Source organism: Aotus nancymaae, unplaced genomic scaffold (genome assembly GCF_030222135.1).
Source record: "Aotus nancymaae isolate 86718 unplaced genomic scaffold, 86718_ANA_hifiasm-v0.15.2.pri h1tg000016l, whole genome shotgun sequence".
In the NCBI taxonomy this organism is placed as follows: Eukaryota; Metazoa; Chordata; class Mammalia; order Primates; family Aotidae; genus Aotus; species Aotus nancymaae.
This window is the reverse complement of record NW_026988428.1, coordinates 33,620,313-33,640,627: the sequence shown is the minus strand read 5'-3', so window position 1 is coordinate 33,640,627 and position 20,315 is coordinate 33,620,313. Positions and strand designations below refer to the sequence as shown.

The following is a 20,315-nucleotide window of genomic DNA, read 5'->3' as shown; positions in this document are numbered from 1 at the left end:
CTATAGAGACAGAAAGTAGATGAGCAGTTGCCTGTGACTGGGTGGGGAGGGGGCAGTGTTAAGGAAAGGAACAGTAAAAGGTAGTAAAGATGTTCTAAAATTAGCCATGGTGATGATTGCCCGTATCTCTGAGTATACTAAGAACCACTGAATTGTACACTGAATTCAGTGGGTGAATTGTGTGTCTTAAAGCTTAAAAAAAAGTCCAGGAGGAAGTGGTCACAGAGGTGCTTATACCTGCGAAGGCAATGAGTACTGAAAAATATTGTTTGGATTTAGCACTGTGGTGGTTACCACTGAAGTTGGACCAGATTGAGGGAAAAATGAGAAGATGGTTTGGGGATTTTCTTTTTCTTGAGAAGTTTGGCTTTGAAGTATCTAGAGTATTTTTTGAAATTTGGCAGTATCTGGAAAAATGTCAGGCAAAGATCATTGTTTTCGTTTAAAAGAAAAAAAAGGCCAGGTGTGGTAGCTCACGCCTGTAATCCCAGCACTTTGGGAGGCCAAGGCGGGCAGATCACGAGGTCAACAAATCGAGACCATCCCGGCCAACGTGGTGAAACCCTGTCTCTACTTAAAAAAAAAAAAAAAAAAACAAACATTAGCTGGGCATGGTGGCGCATGCCTGTAGTCCCCGCTACTTGGGAGGCTGAGGCAGGAGAATTGCTTGAACCCGGGAGGCGGAGGTTGCAGTGAGCCGAGATCGCGCCACTGCGCTCCAATCTAGCGCCTGGCGACAGAGCGAGACTCTGTCTCAAAAAAAAAAAAAGAAGACTTAAAGATTTTTAGTTTTAGGGGTCAGATAGGAAAGCTCTCTTCAGGAGGTAGATACTGAAGACATAAATGGGGAAAGTCTGGGGCAAGAGGGACCCGCTTTGGCTGGGAGTGGGCAACTCATCTGCTGTAATGGTGGATGAGGAGGTGGGGAGGGTTCCGAGGGGGCTGGGAGGGTGGCGGCAGGAGGTGTGAGGGGGTTTCCCTTTGCTGGCTTTCATCCTCTGGGGAAACAGGAGGGTGGTAGCCCAGAAGTTTGAGGAGAGCAGAAAGGTGTGAGCTAGTTATGGCAGAGAATGAGAGAGCAGCTCTCTTATTCAAGCCAGGCTGGACTGACGGTGGGGCTGAGCTGGCCTTCTCTGTGAGAAAGAGAGTGAGAGAGTGTCAGTGCAAGCCTGGGGACAGGCGTGAGCGTCAGGTCCTGCCCCGCCACGTGGAAAGAAGCATTGACCTAGAATGCGCAAGTCAGGGGATCCCGGGGAGCTTTTTGAGCTTGCATGTGATTGTCTGAAATTAAACGTAAAATTCAGTTCCTCAGTTGGACTAACCCCATTTCAAGTGCTCAGCAGCCATGTGTAGCTAGCTAATGGATAGCTTCCATGTTGGATAGTACAGACTAAACATGTTCATTATCACAGAAAGTTCTATTGGACAGCATTGTTCTAGAAAAACGATTCTCGGCTGGGCATGGTGGCTCACGCCTGTAATCCCAGCACTTTGGGAGGCTGAGGCAGAAGGATCACGAGATCCGGAGTTCAAGACTAGCCTGGCCAACATGTCGAAACCCCATCTCTACTAAAAATACAAAAATTAGCCAGGCATTGTGGCACGCACCTGTCATCCCAGCCACTCAGCAGGCTGAGGCAGGTGAACCAAGATCCATCACACCACTGCATTCCAGCCTGGGCAACAGGGTGAGACTCTGTCTCAAAAAGAAAAGAAAAGAAAAACGATTCTCAAACTTTTTGGTCTGAGGACCCCTCTATATGCTTAAAAATTGAGGACCCCAAAGAGCTTTTGTTTATATGTGTTATACTTAGTTATTTAATTACTTTTTTAAAAAAAGCAATAAACCATCACGTTAACATTTTATTTAAAAATAATTCTGTATGTTCCAAAACACAAATAACAGGAATGTCATTGTTCTCATTTTTGCAAATCTCATGTCTGACTTCATAGATGGAAGCTGACTTCTCCTATCTGCTTCAGTATTCAATCTTTTGTGGTATCACATGGCATGGTATCTGGAAAACGCCACTGTACACTCAGGAGAGAATGAGAGTAATAAAGGCAGATAATGTCTTAGTAGTATTAGGAAAGCAGCTCTGACCTTACAGACCCCTGGAGAGGGCCTCGGGGTGCCTGGGCCTCACTGTGGGAGCTGCCATTGCAGAACAGTACTCACCTGGTGTGAAGAAACTCATCTCGGGGAGATGGAATGATCTGCCTAGTCACACAGCATGTAAGTTCATTGCAAAGTTAGAACTGAAATCCATGCTAGACTCTTCTGCCTTCCAGTCTGAGGCTTTTTCCAGTATCCTTGGCTGGGCTGGGACTGGCCGGGCTGGACTTTTGGGAGAGGGGCCGAGGCCGCTTGGCTGCAGAGTCCCTGGTGTGTGGTCCTATAAATAAACCCATTGTGTCAGCACCCCTTCCCTCTCCCCACCCCCAGCAGCTGCTATTTTTGTTACTGGGTTATTCTGTGGACAGGGAGCAGGAGGGCTCTGAGGGAGGGAGATGAGGGCTGTTGAAATCTGGAAGCCTTTAGGGCTCATAACACGACTACCCTTCTCCTTCCCTTCCCGGAAGGGCCGAGGACCTATTCTGCAGCCAGTTCCATGGTGGTTGAGGTGCTTAGAGTGCCTGTGAAGAGAAAGTTGGGGGGATGCAGGGGTCCCCTTCCAGGACAGATGCCTCTCAGAAGGGCTATTGTGTCTCTGGTGCCAGTTGTCAGGAGGAGGGAAGGAAATTTTTGTCTGCCCTCTTACCCTGAGCAGGGAGGAGACCAGTTGGAATTCTCAGGGCTGAAAGATGCTTTGGGCCAGGGGTGAAGTGGCCCCTTTCAGGCTAGAAGTGCCCGGGGAGCCAGGCCTCCATCCTCCTGTCCCTCCCCACACCCCTTAGCAGCCCAGGGTTGATCTTGGCTGGAAAGGGTGTTTGCTGTGGGGACAGAAGTTGCTGTTTACAAGTGGATCCTTGGGTGTGACTGGTAAAAGGGCTGGGAGGGTAAGAGGGATTCCAGAAAGCAGCTGGGGAGGGCGCGGAGGGAAGCGGTTGGCGTTCCGGGTGATTCTGTGATTAAGTGAGCTCTCCATCTCTGCCTTCCTACAGCTGCCCACCCTCCCCCACTCCTGCTCCCTGGCTTCTCTCCCTAGAGGACTCTGGGGGGAACAGCTGGTGAGTGAGGGGCTCACCAGGGGCCAGAAGGCCTTGGCTAAGGGCCAGCATGAGGAAACGAGGACAGGCTTACTGCCGCCTGCCTCTCCGGCCCCTTCCTCCAGGCCCAATCTCTGTTCAGGGAGGGGTCTTGCCTGTGTCCTGCTGGAGAGGGCATGGGAGCTGCAGACGCCTTCTGGTCTGGCTAACTGAAAGGCCAAGACAGTCAGATCTCTTTGGAAGCCCTGAAAGCCCCTGTCTCCTCGTGGCTTTAAGGGGGAAGGAAGAACTGGGGCCCTCTATGACTGACTTGGCTGAAGAGATGGTGGTCGCCCAGGTTACCCAGAGACCCCTGAGCAAGTTCCCTTCCTCGGCCCTGGCTGCCTGAAAACTGCCCCCCTCCCCACCCCTTCTGAAGGACAAGCCAGAGAGGACTCTGCTCTTCTCCCTCCTCCTTCCCTCCCTCCCCTTGCACTGAGGTCACCTCCGTCTGAATCAGGCCTTTGTGGGAGGCAGGGCCTCCGTTGGCAGTTCTGGCGGGAGAAGCCTCTAGTTGAAGTTAGAGTTCCCAGCCCCAGCCTGGCCGGCACCATGTCCAGACCCAACATCCCAGATGCGTTGGGGCCACCAGAGGAATGTTTGAAACCAGAGCCATCCTGAAAACCTCAGGCCTGGGGTTTCCCTGCCCAGGTCGGGCTGAGTGAGCAGGAGCTGTGGGTCCTGAGGGAGGAGGCAGTGCTCAGCCCCTGGGGGGCAGCAGGGACCACCACTGTGGAGCTGGCCTGGGCAGGCGTTCCCCGTGAGATGGCAGAACGCCCAAACTCCAGAGGGCCACATTCTGGACTTGGCTTCTGTTGGAGCTGGTGGTGGTGGTCTCTCTCTGGATCTTGACCTTCCCCAGAGGAAGAGTAAGGACACAGGAAGTTTTCTTTAGACATCTTGAACTTAGGTGGCTGGCAGTGGCTCACACCTGTAATCCCAGCACTTTGGGAGGCCAAGGTGGGCAGATCACGAGGTCAGGAGATCTAGACCATCCCAGCCAACATGTTGAAACCCCGTCTCTACTAAAATACAAAAAAAATTAGCCAGGCATGGTAGCGCATACCTGTAATCCCAGCTACTTGGGAGGCTAAGGCAGGGGAATTGCTTGAACCCAGGAAGTGGAGGTTGCAGTGAGCCAAGATTGCGCCTCTGCACTCCAGCCTGGCAACAGAGCAAGGCTCCATCTCAAAAAAAAAAAAAGGAAGAAAAATAAATCTTGAACTCAGGCTCTGAGCTGGCTCTCATGGCCTGTGCTCCTCTCTGCCACCAAGTTTTCCTGTGGATCTCTTCCTCGTGACAGCTTCCTGCCCTCCGCTGTGACAGCCCTGAAGATGCAGAGGAGGCCCCTCATCCTGGGCTGACCCCAGACCACCTCGCTGTAAGGCCAGAAAGCATTTCTCCCAAAGTGGGGCTGAGTCTCAGCCCTGCTCCAGCCAGCGCTTCCTAAAACTGTCCTGAGCTCCAGCCAGGGCACACTGAGAAGAAGAACTGGGGCCACTGGCTGGCTTATAAATCGGAAGGTCTCCCCAGTTCTCAGCAGGACTCCGGCCTCCCTGCTTGAGATTCACAGGGCCTCAGCTCTGGATCAGGGCCTTGCCTGGCTTTGTGGACTGCGTGGTGTCTCCACGCTCCTCAACACGGAAAACCACTACGTGCACACAGAATCTACAGCGAGTCCTCACCACCTGGCCTTGCTCCTCCTGGATGCTCTTCTATTATTTTAGGAAAAGATACTCTACTAAACCACTGTCACCCGTTGTTTGGTTGTTGCTTTCTTGTGAAGCACACAAAACCTCGGGCTTTCCCCATCCTTAGTGTTATCTTTTTCCGGACCCCGGATGCTGCCCTCTTTATCCCATTCCTTTCCCTCACCCTTCCAACTTTCTTCTCCTCCTCCACAGCACACCTCAGTCACCCCCCCGAGCCCCTCTTCCATGGAAGTTACCACTAGAGAAGTAGATGGTGAGGGGATTGAGGGACACGCTGGGGACCGACAGGCAGATTGCTCCAGGCAGCGGAAGGATAATGGGCCAGAGACCAGAGTTGTGGATGAGGGCAGCACTGATCAGATGCTGGAGGTGACCTGAGGCCTTGTCTGGGTTTCACCCCATTTGAGTGTGGGAAGGAGGATAATTCTTCAATTTTTTTCCTTTTTTTCCAGACCTGTATATTTCTGTCAAACATAACATTATGAGCAAACAAAGTAAAACATGATACATTTTTATGATGTTAAAATAACAACTTCAGGCCAGGCATGGTGGCTCATGCCTGTAATCCCAGCACTTTGGGAGGCCGAGGAGGGTGGATCACCTGAAGTCAGGAGTTTGAGACCAGCTTGGCCAACATGGCAAAACCCCATCTCTACTAAAAATGTAAAAAAATTAGCCAGGCGTAGTGATGCATGCCTGTAACCCCAGCTACTCGGGAGACTGAGGCAGGAGAATCCCTTGAACCTAGGAGGTGAAGGCTGCAGTAAGCTGAGATTGCGCCACTGCACTCCAGCCGGGGTGACAGAGTGGGACTCTGTCTCAAAAAAAAACAAAAAACAAAAGAACTTCAGATTGTTGTAGAGTATTAAAAATAAGCATTAGAGGCCAGGCACAGTGACTCACCTGTCATCCCAGTGCTCTGGGAGGCTGAGGAGGGAGAATCACCTATAGTCCCAGCTACTTGGGAGGCTGAGGCAGGAGATCACTTGAGCCCAGGAGGTCAGGGGTGCAGTGAACTATGAATGTGCCACTGAACTCCAGCCTGGGCAGTGGAGTGAGACCCTGTCTCTTAAAAAAATAAAAAAATCAGTATTAAACTGGTCTTCCTTTTCCTCCAAGTGTTTTCAGAAGTCCCCTTCCCACTGTTGTGTCCACACACACAGACACGAAGAAGCATTCTCCCCTTTCACTGTTACCCCAGCCCCCAAGCATCCAGCTGCTTCTCTTTCTGGGATATCAGAAGAGAAAGGGAAGGCGGGGCTGGCCCTGGGGCTGGAGAGCCGACTGGGAGGAGTTGGGGGAGAAGAGGCCTCTGAGGGCAGGGTGGGTGGTATCTAAAGGTGCCCCTGTAGCCGAGACCCCTGCATAAGGGCCCTGGGACTCAGAATCTGCTTCTGTGTGAATGGACAAGGTAGTAGCAGGCTCCATAACAACCCCAGGGCTTTGCACTGTGCCTGTGTCCACGGCTGATAATATGAAAAGCCTTCATTTTTGGAGTTCGTGCCAGACACTCTACATATATTATCTCATTTTGTCCTCCAACTTTGGACTAAGTGTTCTTATCCCTGTTTTACAAGTGAGAAAAAAAGAGATGCTGTAGTGTCAGATTTCTAGCCTCCAGGGAGTCCTGCGGCTGTGCGGAGCATAGGCGTATGTTATATTGTGGAGCTTACAGTGCAGCTTGGGCGTGTGCAGAGGAGTGGGGAGATCTAGACCTGTCCAGTGTGTGCTTTGTGACGTGGCCGTGTGATTTGGGCAATATCCTCTGCCCCAGAACCTGCCTCTTCCTGCTGGTGGGTGCTCTCCTTCCTGGGTTGTCAGAAGAACTGGATGGGATGGTGTGGAAGAATGTGCCTGTGCTGTTCGTCACACTCGGTTTCCTCATCTGAAACACAGGCACTGATAATGGTATTTAACATTGTTGTGGTTAACTGCTGAGCCCTAGAGAAGACTATGTATGTTATAGAACCGGGTTGTAAAGTACCAGGTGTGACTGTTCAGTCTCCTCTGTTATCTGATGATTCCTGGCTGAGAGCTGGGAACCTTTGCACTGGCTCTTTCTGCCATTCCAAATGCTTTCCCATTCCAGGCTTTCATCTGGACTTCATTCAGGTCTCTGCTTAATTGTCGTCTCTCAGTGCCTAATCACAACCCAACATTGTACATTGTCTGTCTCGCCTAATAGAGTAGAAGCTTCATAGTGGCTGGGCTCTTTCCGGCTCCTCATCCTGTGTCCCAGCGCCTGGCGCATAGCAGGAGCCCAGTAAGTGCGTGGCTGACATCATCCTTTTTTTCCTTCCACAGGCGAGGTGACCGTTCTGGATGCTAGAGTGAGTGTGCCCACCTGTGTCAGGGGGCAGAGACAGGTGAGGGGCTTTGGGGCCTGTGCATGCTGGGGGTGGGGGAGGCACCCCTGGGCTCCACCCTGGAGGATAGGGAGCAAGTGCTCAAATGGCTGGGTGGTGAGCTGCTGAGGACCCCTCTCTCCTATGGTCCAAAAACTCCAAGCCTTTTCATTTTTGTTTTGAAACAGGGTCTCACTTTGTTGCCCAGGCTTGAGTGCAGTGGTGTTCATCGCCCACTGCAGCCTCAAACTCCTGGGCTCAAGGGATCCTCCCACTTCTTTTTTTTCCTTTTGGTAGATGAGGTCTCACTATGTTGCCCAGGCTGGGCTTGAACTCCTAGCTTTAAGCCATCCTCCCACCTTGGCCTCCCAAAGTGCCAAGGACAGGCATGAGCCACCACACCCAACCCCATTTTTCTTTTGTGGGGGCTTCAGTGGCACAAGGAGTGGTCAGGGTGGACCAACATCCCACCCTCTTACAATAAGAAGGGTTGCCCATCTATTGGAAACCTCCACAATATTTGTAGGGAAGAAAAAACTGAGCATTTTTCTCTAGCAGAGAAATTGGAACTCAATTGGAAGATAAAGACTAGCAAGTTCAAGCTAGCAACAATGGCAGCAGTTTGGTGGGGTGGGAGGATCCCATTGTGTGACGCAGGTCTGAGCCCTGGTTGTGCTGGGTGTGGTCATGAACTTTGTCTAGTCATCAGCCTGTCTCCTGCATGTCAGGCATCCCACCAGGAGGCGTGTGAGTTTGGATGGGGAGGTGAATGCAGCGTTCCTTCCCTCATGGAGTTGACTGTCTGGTGGGGGAGGCTGGTATAGAATCTTGCAGGAGCGGCGCCTGGGAGCCCTGAAGGATGAATAGGAAGGAGCTGGCCAAGTGGAAAGGAGCGGGTGGTGTCAAGAGACCCCAGCAGAAGGACCAGTGTGCACAAAAAGAGCCTGCTCTAGGCCGGGCACGGTGGCTCAGGCCTGTAATCCCAGCACTCTGGGAGGCCGAGGCGGGCGGATCACAAGGTCAAGAGATCGAGACCATCCTCGCCAACATGGTGAAGCCCTATCTCTATTAAAAATGCAAAAATTAGCTGGGCATGGTGGTGCATGCCTGTAATCCCAGCTTATTGGGAGGCTGGGGCAGGAGAATCGCTTGAACCCGGGAGGCGGGAGGCAGAGGTTGCGGTGAGCCAAGATCGTGCCATTGCACTCCAGCCTGGGCAGCAGGAGCAAAACTCTGTCTCAAAAAAAAAAAAAAAAAAGAGCCTGATCTGCTGGGGCCTAGCTCCTGCCAGGGCAGTGGGGGCCTAGCAAGGCTGGAGCTAGGCCTAGAAAGCGGAGCCCTGGAGGGGTGCAGGGCACTTCCTACTATGTCCAGAAGGAGCCTGAGGCTCAGGGAGCAGGACATTGCCCTGGGATGACCCAGCAAGTGAGCCCTGGAGCCACAACTAGAGCAAACGGCACCAGGCCCCAGGCTCAACTGTATTCTCCACACATTCCGGGTCAAGTTCTCAGGGTGCTGTTCCTAGGTGGTCACATCTGACCCTCACAATGACCCTATAAGGAAGGAAGAATTCTTCTACACATTTCTCAGAACTAGGAAACTAAGATCAGTTGGGTGACTGAGTAAATTAATGAGCTCAATTTTCATGTTTTCACCCAGCTCATACTAGGCAGAGCAAGACAGAGACTTTTGGCTGCAAAGCCAGGGTTTTATTCATTGTCTCCGTTACCTAAAGCGTGTCCCTGCTCCAGGCAGGGGCCCACTGATGCTCAGGATAAAATCCTAGTGGTCTTATTTGTTAAATTAGTTTAAATTATTGTTACTGTCATGAGTAATTACAGTCTTGTGTTTGTTTTTTTTAACTTCTTCAAATCACTTTCACAGACCTAATCTTTGTTTGCAAACATTGAGTGAGATTAGGGGATACTGGTGTTATTTTACAAATAGGGGGACTGAGGCCCAGGAAGGCTGAATGACTCCCCAGCTTGAGGCCAGTCCTAGTGGAGAAATCAGATTTCTAGGCTCCTTGCTCAGTGTCTGACCAACAATAGCGCATGTGCGAGTGTGGGGCTTTCTAAAACAATAGTCTCTGTTCTTAAGATGGGGAGAGTATCTGTGTCTGCCCGTGACTGGGAGATTCCCAGCCTGGCCCTGGGTTGTTACAGTGTCATGCACATCGGTCACACTGACCTAAGCTCCAAGGAGACTGAAGGGTTTCATCTTTGTCCTCTTCCTCCTCACTTCTTCCCCGTGCCTTGGAGTAGCCTGCCAGGCTTCTCTCCCTTGTTCCCAGGGCCAGATGTCGGAGGCCATGGACCAGCCGGCTGCAAGTCCTGGAAACCCAAGGCCAGGAGAGGGTGATGATGGCAGCATGGAGCCGGGCACATGCCAGGAGCTTCTGCACCGACTGCGGGAGCTGGAGGTGCGGTATGGGGCAGGGTGGGGGAGGCAGGGCTTCCCCTCCGTCTGAGCTTCCTGTGGATTTTTGGGTGTCGTGGGCCTTCCTCTCAGCCTGCTTTGCCAGGCAGGATGCTAGCCGAACATTTCTTCTGCAGAGCTTCTCTGAGAAGTCCTTTCCTTGCTCTTAGCTCTCCCGCCCAGTGACAGCCCAGTGACAAGAAGCATGCCCAGAGATGGGTGTCCTAACCCCCAAACACCTCCCTTCCTTACCTCCCATGCTTCTGCAGGCTCTAGGAAAGGGGGTAGTCAGAGGCCACAGTAGGAAGAAGCTGGATGGTCCAGGGCTCAGGAGTTGAAGGACAAGGGTGCACATCCTCAGGCCACACCCCTCGCCACATTCTTAAGACCCTGTCCTCCTCCCTGCAGCCTCCTTTGCCCATCTCCAAGGAAAATAAGGGTTACTGTGGGCACCTCCCACCTCAGGTCCACCTGGCCACTGTGTCTCCCCAGTGCCTCCAGTGCCAATGACTGAGGTTGGGGGGGTTTACAGAAAACCATACCATCTTAGCCCTGCCTTCCAGCTGCCCTTGGCCTCTGCAGGCCTCCCCGTATGAGAATCTGCTCACAGCCAAGAGCTGGAGGGGGGGTGTAGTTAGCATCCCTGTAGCTGCTTCCACTTCCTCAAAAGGAATGTACCCTGGAGGAAGAATAATCCCCAAAGCCTTCTTTTTGCCCTCTTCCTCCCTCGCTCCTGCAGGCAGAGAACTCGGCACTTGCCCAGGCCAATGAAAACCAGCGGGAGACTTATGAGCGTTGCCTGGACGAGGTCTGTGGGGCCTGCAGTGGGACTGGGGGGACGTGGCTCATCTGCTCCTGGCAGAAGCTGGGGTCTGCTGACAGCTCTGCCTTGGTGCTTTCTGTCCCCAGGTTGCCAACCACGTGGTACAGGCCTTGCTGAACCAGAAGGTAAGTAACCACAGGAGACATTCCCCCACCACCCCCGCAAGCTCAGACACCCTGGGGAGAAGCGCTGGGCACAGCAGATGAGGCCCTTCCTGGAGAATAAGGGCTTGGAGGAGATGGGCCATTGCCCTCCGGCAATTCTGTGTCTTCCTGCCTTGGGCAGGTCCATACTGTTCTACCTAGAGGCAGGGGTGGGACTAGGTAAGGCCAGGTCTCTGAGCTATGATCACTTATTTGAGCTTGACTACTGCCCTTACCCTGTCCCCAGCTGGCTTTTCCAGGTTGTGATAGCCCTTAAAGCAGTGTTGATGTTGTGAGCCTAAATGGCATCTACATATTTACTCATGTACTCGTGTGCTGTGGATAACTTCTTGACATCGGGGCCACTTTGACCCCAAGGCCTTCCTCTGTCTTATATAGGCCCTTCTTTGATGTGTGCTTTCTAAGAGGCAGGGGGGTTGATTCCAGGGATGAGAAAGGTAACAAAGAGGATGGGATTTACCTCCCACCAGGAGTGATGAACTTTAGAGAATTTGCCCTAGAAGATGCTATAGCTAGCAACATCAGCAGGCTCAGATTCCTCATAGAAGGAGGTTCCAGGAGAAGGATATGCCCAGAAGGGTCCTAGGGTCTCCAGGTAGATCCGTGCATGCCGCTGCTCTGATGAAGAGCACTGTGACACTCTCTCACCATCCTCTCCTCTTCTTCCTGCGCCTCCTGGGGTGGACGGCAGGACCTTCGAGAGGAGTGCATCAAGCTGAAGAAGAGGGTGTTTGACCTGGAACGGCAGAACCAGATGCTGAGTGCCCTGTTTCAGCAGAAACTCCAGCTCACCACCGGCTCGCTCCCTCAGGTAGGCGCATGCGCTCCTTTCCCTCCTATCACACTGCCTCCTGCCTCTCCAGCCCCGTCTGCCGCATCACTCTCTTCTCTAGTGCACCTAGGGAAGCAGGTCATCAGCTGTCCCCCTTCCACTCTGGGGACTGTGAACGTCCAGGGAAGGCCTGCCCCGCTTGAAAGATTTGCGCCTTAGATGGGGTGGAAACTGCCCAAGTCCCCTGAGTTTGGCGGTCCCCTCCTTTCAGTGCTCCCCACAGAGCACCCCTTCTTGTTGATGGAGCTTTGCACTTGCTCCTGCTGGGTGTGGGGAGATGGGTGGAGTCTGCAGATGCAATTATTTCAAGTTTCCAAGAGGCCACTTTGGCCACTGACACAGCCTTTTGTTGGCCGGGCGCAGGGGTGGGGCTGGGTGTAAGGCAGCCCAGGGCGTGGTGTCAAGAAAGACATTTCGGTTCTGATAACTGTTCACAGTCTCTGCTGGGAGCCCTGACACCTGCCTTCCCCAGGAGAAGCAGGAGGCTACTGGGAGTGACTCCTGGGCTGAGTTAAGGTGTCACTTGAGGTTACTCTATGAGGAACACCCAAGGATGGGGTGAGACATGGGGGTGGGAGGATCAGGGGTAGCTCCAGATGCCTGGGGTGAGCAGCAGGTTGTTTCTGAGGTCGGCCAGCCCCTTCCCCTCACTTTGACAAGAAGAAAAGCACTTTTCTGTGTGTGTGGGGGGCAGGGGGGTGTGTGTATCTGTCTGATGCAAACTAGGCAACTCTTGGTCCCCAGTCCCTGAGTGGAGGCAGCCCCTCCACTCACTGGAAGCCTGGCCCTTGCAGAGGAAGCCCCTTGTCACCATGGCCACTCTGGCCACCCAGCCTCACCAGGTTGGCACAGAGCTGAGTCAGAGTCCGCAGCAGTGACTCTGCAGTTCTCCTTGCCCTACATCTGTCCCTGCGGCAGGGTTCACCCTGGAATCCCCAGAGGCCCAACCACTCCAGCTCAGCCCACCCCAGCACACTCTTCTCAGTGACTGCTGATAACAGAGGGGTCGGGTGTCCTTAAATCATTTACTTTTTACCTAAATGAATTCTGGAACCTCTGGGGGTTCGGGCCAATAGATTTATCTTCCCCAGAAGTAACATGACATAACGGAAAGAGCACAAAGCTTGGCCTCGGATAAACTTGGGTTGGATCCCTAACTTAGCTACATCTTAGCTGTGTGACCTGGGGTAAATTACTTAGCTTTACAGACTACAGTTTTGTTTTTTACGGATGGGGATAAAAATACCCATATTGCAGTTGATGTGAGGATTCAATGAGATGATATGTCGCACTTGGCCCACAGTAGATAGCCAGTGGCAGCTGTTTATGATGTGATTCCCAGCTTGTGCTTTGCTAGGGTGAAAGCGCCTTTGCACAAATGCCAATTAAGCTCTTACTGTGAGCAGTGCCTTTGCCAACACGTATGGAATTGGACTGCATCATGAGGCCCCATCGAAGGGCCAAGGCCTCTGCAGGCCAACAGGACCCCGGGAGCCTGGGACTGTTGGGAGCTCAGGGAGGTATAGACGCCATGCCACAAGGCAGAGTGTGACAGTGCCATCAGAGAACCCAGGAGATGGTGGTGAGAGGCCATCAGAGAAGGACAAAAATGACATTGGAACTGGGACTTAATGGATGGATGGGAGATTTTAAGAATGGAGTGGGGCCTGGGGAGGAGGGATTCCCTGTGGAAAGAAGAGCATGAGCAAAGATCCAAGAGCAGGGAGGCCCAGAGAGCAGCAAGCTGTTCAGCTTGACTGGAGCAAAGGACGTGCGAAGGGACGGTGAGGGAGAGAGCAAACTGGAGACGGTGGCATGGGAAGAGCTGGCCAGCCGGGCCCAGATGCCTGCAGAGGAGTGCACACTTGTTTCCGCTGACAATGGGCAGACATAGGAGGCTTTTGAGCACAAAAATGCTTTAGTAAAGAAAACAAGGCCAGGCACAGTAGCTCACGCCTATAATCTCAACATTTGGGAAGGCCGAAGAGGGAGAATCACTTGAGCCCAGGAGTTTAAGACCAGCCTAGGCAACATAGCAAGACACTGTCTGTACACACACAAAAAATGTTTTTTTAATTAGCCAGGTGTGGTGACACTTGCCTGTAGTTCTAGCTACTCAGGAGGCTGAGGCAGGAGGATTGCTTGAGCCCAGGGAATCAAGGCTGCAGTGAGCTACAGTCATGCCACTGCATTCCAGCCTGAGTGACAGAGCAAAACCTGTCTGAAAAAAAGAAAAAATATCTTATCGTGTTGTTAGAGTTTATAGTCTTTTTTTAAAAAAAAAAGGGCCAGGCACGGTGGCTCACGCCTGTAATCCCAGCACTTTGGGAGGCCAAGACGGGCGGATCACGAGGTCAAGAGATCGAGACCATCCTGGCCAACACAGTGAAACCCCGTCTCTACTAAAAATACAAAAAAATTAGCTGGGCGTGGTGGCGCACGCCTGTAGTCCCAGCTACTCGGGAGGCTGAAGCAGGTGAATTGCTTGAACGCGGGAGGCGGAGGTTGCAATGAGCCGAGACTGCGCCACTGCACTCCAGCCTGGCGCCTATCGACAGAGCAAGACTCTGTCTCAAAAAGAAAAAAAAAAGGAAGAAAAGTTGCTTTAGGCTGTCTTGTGCACAGGAGATTGAAAGACCACCAAACCAGGTCAAGGAGACTGATCAAGTGGCAGAGCAGTGCAGGCCAGAGGCAGGAAGAGCTGGGCTGGAGGCGCTGCTGCAGCTGGCCCTAGGTGGGTGGAGTGGGGCTGAGGGGCGCTGCAGAGACAGGGTTTAAAGGCTGTGAAGAGTGAGAGAGAGGGAGGAGTTAAAGCTGACTCATATCTAGCCACAAGATGCCCGGGAGAAGGAAATCGAATTCTCAGGGACTGAGAGAGAAGTGCCCATGATTAAATCCTGCCTTTTCAGTCCCAGAGTAGATTCCCTGCTATCTCTTTTCCTTTCTTTTTTTTCTTTTTTTCTTTTTTTTTTTGAGATGAAGTCTCATTATTGTTGCCCAGGCTGGAGTGCAGTGGCACAATCTTGGCTCACTGCAACCTCCACCTCCTGGGTTCAAACAATTCTGCCTCAGCCTCCTGAGTAGCTGGGATTACAGGCGCCCGCCACCACACCCTGCTAATTTTTTTTTTTTGAGATGGAATCTTGCTCTGTTGCCAGGCTTGAGTGCAGTGGCGTGATCTCGACTCACTGCAATCTCTGCCTCCCAGGTTCAAGCAATTCCCCTGCCTCAGCCTCCAGAGTAGCTGGGACTACAGGTGAGTGCCACCACACCCACCTAATTTTTTGTATTTTTTTCAGTAGAGACAGGGTTTCACCACCATGTTGGCCAGGATGGTCTCAATCTCCTGACCTAGTGATCTGCCTGCCTCGGCCTCCCAAAGTGCTGGGATTACAGGTGTGAACCACCGTGCCCGACCGACAATTTTTGTACTATTTATTTATTTATTTATTTAGAGATAGACTTTTGCTCAGTCGCCTAGGCTGGAGTGCAGTGGCACAATTTTGGCTCACTGCAACCTCTACCTCCCAGGTTCAAGCAGTTCTCTGCCTCAGCCTCCTAAGTAGCTGGGATTACAGGCACCCACCACCACGCCCAGCTAATTTTTCTGTTTTTAGTAGAGATGTTTCACCATCTTGGCCAGGCTGGTCCTGAACTCCTGACCTCATGATCCACCCACCTTGGCCTCCCGAAGTGCTGGGATTACAGGCGTGAGCCACTGCGCCCAGCCGATTTTTGTACTTTTAGTAGAGACAGGGCTTCACCATGTTGGCCAGGCTGGTCTCGAACTCCTGACCTCAGGTCATCTGCCTGCTTTGGCCTCCCAAAGTGCTGGGATTACAGGCATGAGCCACTGCTCCCAGCCCCTGCCATCTCTTTTCTAAGACCATCTAAGACTATTTATCTCAGCTGTCCCTGTGATCCTCGGATCCCAGGTGTTCAGAACAGGAAGAGACCTTTGTGGTAACCCTCTTTGTGAGAGGAGAGGAAGCCCCACAGACAAGTGAAACAGGCTTGAAGCTGAGAGAGGCACCCTGAGTGAGACCTGCCATGGCCCTCCGGGCCCAGGATATTCATGTTTCTCCAGAGCTCTCTGACCAGTCTCACACTGTGACCCCTGGCTTGCACCGTCTTCGGATCTGCCTGTGCTGTGGTCTCCTGAGGCTTCTCTTACCAATGGGTGGGGCAGCAGCCAGAGCTGCATCTGGGGCCGGGAGTCCTCCGTGAAGGAGAGGACACAGAGGGGAAGGCCTGGCTTTGCGAGGGAGTAGGGACCTGGGACAGACAGCTACTGCGCTAACTCTGCCTCTCCCTCTGCAGATCCCACTCACCCCACTCCAGCCGCCATCAGAGCCACCAGCCTCCCCCTCCCTGAGCTCCACTGAGGAACTGGCCGCCCCGCTGCCTGTGGGCCACTGTGCTGGGCAGAGAGAGGTAGGAGGACTAGGCACCGTGGTCTGTGGCCCCACTGGCTACAGGCTCCTCAGTCAGTACTCCACTGCTGTTTCCTAACGAGTCCCAGGGGAAGGGCTGTTTCCCAGTGCTCAGATGCTTATCCAGGCTGGAAGTGTGGGCCTTCCACTGTCAGCCAAATGCCAAGAAAAGCAGAGCCCCACCCCCAGCCACTGGCCCTGTGAGCAAATGCATTAGTAATGCATTAAGAGGCATGGTTAACACTTGCTGAGCTCTTACTGCATGCCAGGCACTGTGTAGAACACCTTGGATCTCATTCATCTTCTATAGTGAGGTTAACATAATAATCATCTCATTTTACAGATGATACAATGAAGCAGCTTAGAGCTCAGATAACTTGCTGAAGGCCCTATCGATAGGTAGAACTGGAACTTGGGCCTATACAGGCTGACTCCAGAGCCTATGGGCTGACCACTATACCACACTATGCTACCCCCAAAAAGGGCTGGGGGACAGCAAGGAAGGGTTTGCATGGAGTCACCTCCAACCCCTTCCTGCTGGGGATTAGGTCAGCGGAGTCAGCTGTCTTCCCTGAGGAGGCCCAGGCTATAAGTGACTGACTTAGGACTGGGGCACATTGCACTCCCTTCTGGAGTCCGTGTTCTTTCTGGGCCTAAGAAATGGACAGACCTCCCTCCCCTGGGACAAACACAGAGACCGGAGTTGTAGGTGGTCAGCCCTGCTGATCCAAATGGCTGTGGGGAGTAGGGGCGGGGACAACCAAGAAGAGGATGTAGGGTACCTGCCCAACCCCACGTGTGCCAAGAAGAAGAATTGGGGTAACCAGGGCTCAGCAACCCTTGAGGAAGCAGAACCATCATATCCCAGTTGCTGTGAATTCCTTTTGGGGACACAGACACAACCGGGCCAGCTCTGTTCCTGGTATACCCTATTATGCCAGCCCAGAGCCTGGGCCTGGAACTGGATCCCAGCTGCACGTGGTCCCCTCCTCATGCCATCATCTCTCCCCAAAGGTATGTTGGGAGCAGCAGCTGAGGCCAGGAGGCCCAGGCCCCCCAGCCACCCCACCCCCAGTGCTGGATGCCCTATCCCCATTTCTTCGGAAGAAGGCCCAGATTCTGGAGGTGCTGAGAGCCCTGGAAGAGACTGACCCCTTGCTTCTGTGCTCACCTGCCACCCCCTGGCGGCCTCCAGGCCAGGGTCCTGGCTCCCCAGAGCCCATCAACGGCGAGCTGTGTGGCCCCCCTCAGCCCGAACCCTCGCCCTGGGCGCCCTGCCTGCTGCTAGGCCCTGGCAGCCTGGGAGGCCTGCTGCACTGGGAGCACCTCTTGGGGGGCCCGGGAGGGGAAGAGGGTACTGGGCGGCCCTGGGGTCCTAGCAGGGGACCTCCCCAGGCCCAGGGCACCAGCTCTGGCCAAAACTGTGCCCCAGGCAGCAGCTCCTCCTCCTCTTCTGATGAAGCAGGTGACCCCAATGAGGCACCCAGCCCCGACACCCTGCTCGGTGCCCTAGCCCGCAGACAGCTGAATCTGGGCCAGCTCCTTGAGGACACAGAGTCTTACCTACAGGCCTTCCTGGCTGGGGCTGCAGGCCCACTCAATGGGGACCGCCCAGGTCCCGGGCAGCCATCTTCCCCAGACCAGGGGCCCCCACAGCTGTCCAAGTCCAAAGGCCTCCCTAAGTCAGCTTGGGGTGGGGGTACCCCAGAGGCCCACAGGCCAGGCTTTGGTGCTACCTCAGAGGGCCAGGGGCCCCTCCCCTTTCTTAGTATGTTCATGGGTGCTGGGGATGCCCCACTGGGCTCTCGGCCTGGCCACCCCCATTCCTCATCTCAGGTGAAAAGCAAGCTCCAAATTGGCCCCCCTTCTCCTGGGGAAGCCCAGGAACCCCTTCTGCCCTCTCCAGCCAGGGGTCTCAAGTTTCTAAAGTTGCCTCCAGCCTCGGAGAAGATTCCCAGCCCAGGCGGCCCGCAGCTTAGTCCCCAGCTCCCCCGGAACTCACGCATCCCCTGTCGGAACAGTGGCTCAGATGGCAGCCCCTCCCCACTGCTGGCCCGAAGGGGTCTGGGTGGAGGAGAGCTGTCCCCAGAGGGGGCGCAGGGCTTGCCCACCAGCCCTTCACCCTGCTCCACAACCCCAGACTCTGCACAGCTCAGACCCTCGCAGTCAGCCTTGTCTACCACGCTGTCCCCAGGCCCAGTGGTGTCTCCCTGCTATGAGAACATCCTGGACCTTTCTCGGAGCACCTTTAGGGGGCCTTCCCCAGAGCCACCTCCATCCCCACTGCAGGTGCCCACCTACCCACAGCTAACTCTGGAGGTGCCACAAGCCCCCAAAATCCTCAGAAGCCCTGGAGTCCCCCCCAGCCCTTGCCTCCCAGAATCGTACCCCTATGGGAGCCCCCAGGAGAAGAGTTTGGACAAGGCAGGCTTGGAGTCTCCCCATCCTGGCCGCAGGACCCCAGGCAACCCATCCAAGAAGCTCAGCCAGGGGTCAGGACGGCAACCTGGGGATCCCGGCAGCACACCTCTGCGGGACAGACTGGCAGCCCTGGGGAAGCTGAAGACGGGACCCGAGGGGGCTCTGGGCCCAGAGAAGAATGGGGTGCCAGCCAGACCTGGCACTGAAAAGGCCCGGGGACCAGGGAGGTCAGGGGAGAGTGCTGGAGACATGGTGCCCCCCATCCACAGGCCCCCAGAGCAACTAGAAACTAAGGGGAGCATACGGGGGGCAGTGGCTTCGGGCGCCAACAGCCTGAAGCAGCAGGAACCTGGACTCATGGGGGATCCTGGGGTCCGAGTCTACTCCTCCCACTCCATGGGGGCCCGGGTGGACCTGGAGCCTGTCTCACCAAGGAGCTGCCTCACCAAAGTGGAGCTGGCCAAGAGCCGGCTGGCAGGGGCCCTGTGCCCCCAGGTACCCCGTACCCCTGCCAAAGTGCCAACCTCAGCCCCAAGCCTGGGCAAGCCCAATAAGAGCCCTCACAGCAGCCCCACCAAACTCCCTTCCAAGTCACCCACCAAGGTGGTGCCTCGACCTGGGGCTCCCCCCATCACCAAGGAGTCCCCCAAGCCTGACAAAGGGAAGGGCCCTCCCTGGGCAGACTGTGGTGGTACCACAGCCCAGCCCACACCCACAGTACCTGGTCCCACTGACCCAGGCCAGGGCCCCGATGGGCTGGCCCCACACTCAGCCATTGAGGAGAAGGTGATGAAGGGCATCGAGGAGAATGTGCTGCGGCTCCAGGGCCAGGAGCGGGCCCCCGGCACTGAGGTCAAGCACCGCAACACCAGCAGCATCGCCAGCTGGTTTGGCCTTAAAAAGAGCAAGCTCCCAGCACTGAACCGCCGCACAGAGGCCACCAAGAGCAAGGAGGGGTCTGGCGGGGGCTCTCCACTCCGGAGGGAAGTCAAGATGGAAGCTCGGAAGCTGGAGGCTGAGAGCCTCAACATCTCCAAGCTGATGGCCAAGGCGGAAGACCTGCGTCGGGCACTGGAAGAGGAGAAGGCCTACCTAAGCAGCAGGGCCCGGCCACGGCCTGGGGGCCCAGGCTCAGGGCCCAGCACGGGGCTGGGGCAGGTGCAGGGCCAGCTGACCGGCATGTACCAGGGCGCAGACACCTTCATGCAGCAACTGCTCAACAGGTGAGGGCCTGGGATCAGCCAACAGGTGCTTGGTGGGCATGAGGCACTTTTCCCTTCATGGGCACACCTGAGCCTGGAGCTGGGCCTGCCTTTCCTGGGAGCTGGGGCTTCCCAGAGGTCAAAAGGGATAGAAGGCCACCAAAGCAGCTGGGGGGTCAGGGACTTGGCCTCGTCGCTGGCTTCTCATTTGAGAAGCGTTAACAGTCCACATTTTCCTGGTTGGTCTCCATACCAGATGAGGCAGCCTGTCAGAGGTACCTGCATGTGATGGTGAACGCTAGAGCGTAACTATGGGCTGATGAAGCTCTTCCCCCTCAGGAAAGGGACAAGGGGAGTCCCCTTCCCATCTTGCCCTTTGACACCTGCTACAACAGGAGCTGTGGTTTAAAGAAGGGACCCACCCATCTTGGGGTGCTCTATCTGGGCCAGATGAGGCAGAAGGTCTGCAGGAATTAGGCCCCAGATAGGGTGTGTGGTTTGGACTGCAGGTGTGCTCAGAAGTTTAGCTAGAGCAGGTGGAGTGTGTCATTCATGGACCAGGACATGACTGGGTCTGCCAGTCTATCTGGAATCATATCAAGCAGTCTCTAGGCTCGACTCTGGATGGCTCTGGGGGAGTTCTCCCATCTTCGCTGCCCTCTGTTCCTCTGGGGGTTTCCGTAGGGTCCTTGCCTATTGCCAGTGTCAAGAAGGGTTAGTGGGAGCAATCACCAGCAACATGTCCCCTTCCCCAGAGGTGGGTGGCAGGAAGTGCC

At 54.4% G+C, this 20,315-nt stretch overlaps 1 protein-coding gene across 5 annotated transcripts in view; it reads left to right on the top strand.

The window, feature by feature from the left end:
* Positions 1-20,315, top strand: part of NCKAP5L (NCK associated protein 5 like) — a 45,179-nt gene that overhangs the window by 15,505 nt on the left and 9,359 nt on the right. For 2 of the 5 annotated variants that reach the window (XM_012441414.2, XM_064377049.1), the window contains exons 2-8: positions 7,206-7,267; positions 9,511-9,668; positions 10,404-10,472; positions 10,574-10,612; positions 11,343-11,462; positions 15,804-15,917; positions 16,931-19,560. In XM_012441414.2, coding sequence (XP_012296837.2) covers positions 9,546-9,668; positions 10,404-10,472; positions 10,574-10,612; positions 11,343-11,462; positions 15,804-15,917; positions 16,931-19,560 — 3,095 coding nt within the window. In that variant the 5' untranslated portion in view covers positions 7,206-7,267; positions 9,511-9,545. Of the gene's footprint in view, positions 1-7,205; positions 7,268-7,332; positions 8,298-9,510; positions 9,669-10,403; positions 10,473-10,573; positions 10,613-11,342; positions 11,463-15,803; positions 15,918-16,930; positions 19,561-20,315 lie in introns of those variants that run through there. The other 3 variants (XM_012441415.3, XM_021665952.2, XM_012441416.2) reach the window with 2 other exon arrangements.